General features: G+C 61.3%; 1 protein-coding gene across 1 annotated transcript; it reads right to left on the reverse strand.

The window, feature by feature from the left end:
* Positions 1-117: 117 nt before the first annotated feature.
* On the reverse strand, positions 118-3,220 carry LOC103774700 (transcription factor SOX-13-like; the record flags this gene model as incomplete). Its single annotated transcript, XM_008942122.1, is given in 6 exon segments — positions 118-373; positions 1,464-1,680; positions 2,750-2,893; positions 2,978-3,058; positions 3,061-3,067; positions 3,185-3,220. Coding segments are annotated over 6 exon segments (741 nt in total), but the record flags the coding sequence as incomplete, so codon positions are not given.
* Positions 3,221-3,223: the final 3 nt, after the last annotated feature.

Below are 3,223 nucleotides of genomic sequence, written 5' to 3' on the forward strand. Positions count from 1 at the left end.
CGAGCCTCATCCCATCGGGGGACGCTGTGGAGCTTTTTTGGTGGCAGCCAGCTCTGCCACCACCCACCCCCAGCACCTCCCCGGGCACCTCCCCCTCCTCAGGGCACCTCCCCCTCCTCAGTCCGTCAGCACCACCAGCTCGCCGTCGCTCTTGTCCTCTCCCTCGGAGTCCTCCTCCTCGCTGTAGCGGTACAGCTCGCCCTCCTGCCCCTCCTCCCCCTCCTTCAGGCTGCGGGTGTTGACGATGACGGGCATGCTGGCATCCATGCCACGGGGCAGGTAGTGCTCCATCAGCGGGGGGGTCAGCTGCATGCCCACCGGCCGCTGGTACAGCACGTCCGAGGAGGCAGCGGGCAGCTGGCTGCCCTGGGGCCTGGGGGACAGGAGAATGGGGTCATCAGCTGGAATTTGAGGTGCTCCCCCATGGAGCTTGGCATGGTGGGGTTGGAAGGGAGATCCTGGAAATCGTCTCGCCACCCCCCCTGCTCCAGCAGCTCGCCCACAGCAGGGTGCCCAGGGTCACAGCCAGGGGGGTTTGGGATCTCTCCAGAGCAGGAGACTCCACAGCCTCTCTGGGCAGCTGCTCCAGGCTCTGCACCCTCACACCAAAGAAGTTTCTCCTCCTGCTCAGGTGGCACCTCCTGGGTTCCAGTTGGTGCCCGTTGCCCCTTGTCCTGTCGCTGGGCACCACTGATAAGAGTCTGGCCCCAGCCTCTTGCCTCCTAGCCTGAGATCCCCTCTCAGTCTTCCCCTGCCTAGACATCCCCAGGTCATAAAATCATTCTGGTTGGAGGAGACCTTTCAGATCATCAAGTCCAGCCACTACCCCAGCACTGCCAGGGCACCCCTAACCCATGTCCCTCCAGCTTGGAAACCCCTCCAGGGGTGGGGACTCCACCACTGCCCTGGGCAACCCTCGAGGGGAATAAACTGTTCCTCAGCTCCAACCTCAACCTCCCCTGGCCCAATTTGAGGCCAGACGTGCTACTTCTGGAGAAGAGGAGGCTGAGGGGAGAATTTATTGCTCTCTACAGCTCCCTGAAAGGAGGCTGGAGTGAGGTGGGTATTGGGCTCTTCTCCCCAGGCTACTGGTGATGGGATGAGATGGGCTCCAGTTGCACCAGGGAAGGTTTAGATTGGATGTTCAGAAGAACTTCACTGAAAGAAGACTGAGGTGTTGTTGCAAGGCTGCCAGGGAGGTGGGTAGAGTGGTTCAAAAAAACATATAGACCTGGCACTTGGGGACATGGTTTAATGGTCATGGCAGTGCTGAGTGATGCTTGGACTGAATCCTAGAAGCCTTTCCCAGCCGAACTTTCCATCTTCCTACGCTACAACCTCCCTGGGGCAGAGCAGAGGGGGAGAAGACCCTCCCTTGACCTTCTGACCTGCTGCCTGGCGAGGCAGCCAGCCCGTGGGCACTGGGAGGACCCTCTGGGGTGGGGGGAAAGGGGGCACGTTACCCTAGCAAGTAGCCCTGCCTGGCGTCCTGCCGGCGGTTCCTCATCAGCGCCTTGTACTCGCCCACGCGCAGCCTCTTGCCCTCCACGATGCAGGTCCGCTTGGGCCGCGGCTTGTACTTGTAGTCGGGGTACTTCTCCAGGTGCTGCCTGCTCAGCCGGGCTTGCTCCTCGTAGTAAGGCTGCTTCTCCTGGTTTGTCATGGACTTCCAGCGGGAGCCTGGGCGGGGAGGAGCCGTGGGGGGTGTTTATAGCTGAGAGTTTCAGCTTGGCCCCTGAGTTTGGGGGCAGCCGCGTGGTGCAGGGGGCAGACACCCCCTCCTGGCACGCTGGGGATCTTCCCCCAGCCTTCTCCTTCCCCAGGCAGCTCTCAGACCGTGGGTTTTGGGCCTCTCCAAGGGATGGGAGCAGGTGGTGCAGCTAGAATAGGCTGGGAGGGTGTGTAGCTCACGTGCCCACACTGGCTGAGGTTTATTGTCCTCCATGCCAGCACCCAGGGCAAAGCAGGGCACAGCACAAAGGCTGCTGGGCTGGGAGAAGGGCTCGGGGCCAGGCAGTGGAGAAAGGGGATCGATCCCCTTGGCTCAGCATCTGGGAGGCTGCAGCTGGACCAGTGTCCAGTTTGGGGGAGAGAAGGACATGCTGGAGGTGCTTGGAGACACTCAACGTCCTTGGAGATGCTCAACAGCCAGGAGAGCACAGCCCTGAGCATTCTGATGGGCTATGGAATTAGCCAGGCTCTGAGCAGGGCTTTGGGCTGGGGACCTTCAGAGTTAATCTCTCATCACCTAAATCCTCTCCTAGGTCCCCACATGCCCCTCTCCTGGGTCTCCTTCACCGGGTAGCATGACCCAGCTCCCCCAAAGGCAGCTCCACTCCCACTCCTGCACCCCAAGCCAGGTAGCCCAGGTAAACTGAGGCACAGAGCCATGCAAGCCCACACTGTCCTCCACCAGCTCCTTCCCCATGCTCTCAGCCCCTCGCAGTGGCTCAGACCCACATTTCCCAGAGCAGGAGAGCACCAAGGAACTGACCCACCCCCCCACCTCGATGCACACCAGCTCCAGACCACTCATCCATCTGCAGGTATCCACTGTTCCATGTGCACCCCTTGAGCAGCTCCAGCTCCCCCAGCAGAACCACACCAACCATGGGCATCTACCACGACAAGGAGCAGCTCAACACGGAGCAGCAGCCCCAGACGAGAGCTCCTCCAAGGGGAGGAAGTTGGCAGTCATCTCATTTTTTGGGTCCTGCCCCAGCCCGGGGCTCCCATCCCTGCCACTCACCCAAGATCTTGCTGATGCTGGAGTTGTGCATGTCAGGGAAGGCCTGTAAAATCTTCCTCCTCTCGTCCTTGGCCCACACCATGAAGGCATTCATGGGCCTCTTGATGTGGTTGTTGTTCCTGGACTCAGGGAAGTGCCGTGAGCCTGCCAGGAAACCCCAGCAGAGGTGAGGAGCCAGAGGAAGGACTAGGAGGGGGGTCACACCACGAGGCTCGTGCCCACCCTTACCATCCATCTCACAGGTCAACAGAGCCTCGTCCAGCCGGTGGGCAGGAGTCTCCTCCATCCTCTCCTTCACTGGGGATTCCGGACGTGGTCCTGCGGGAGAAGAGAGAGTCAGGAGCCAGCTCCAAGCGGGGGAGACCCAGCTCTGGGCTGGCAAGGGTGGCTCGGAGGCAGGGGGGGGATGGTGGCCACCCAGCTGGGCACCCTCACCTTGCGGTAGGGGTTGCCCAGTGATCCCTCCATGGCCCC

The sequence above is a fragment of the Merops nubicus genome, unplaced genomic scaffold (assembly GCF_000691845.1).
Source record: "Merops nubicus isolate BGI_N331 unplaced genomic scaffold, ASM69184v1 scaffold4086, whole genome shotgun sequence".
Taxonomy (NCBI): domain Eukaryota; kingdom Metazoa; phylum Chordata; class Aves; order Coraciiformes; family Meropidae; genus Merops; species Merops nubicus.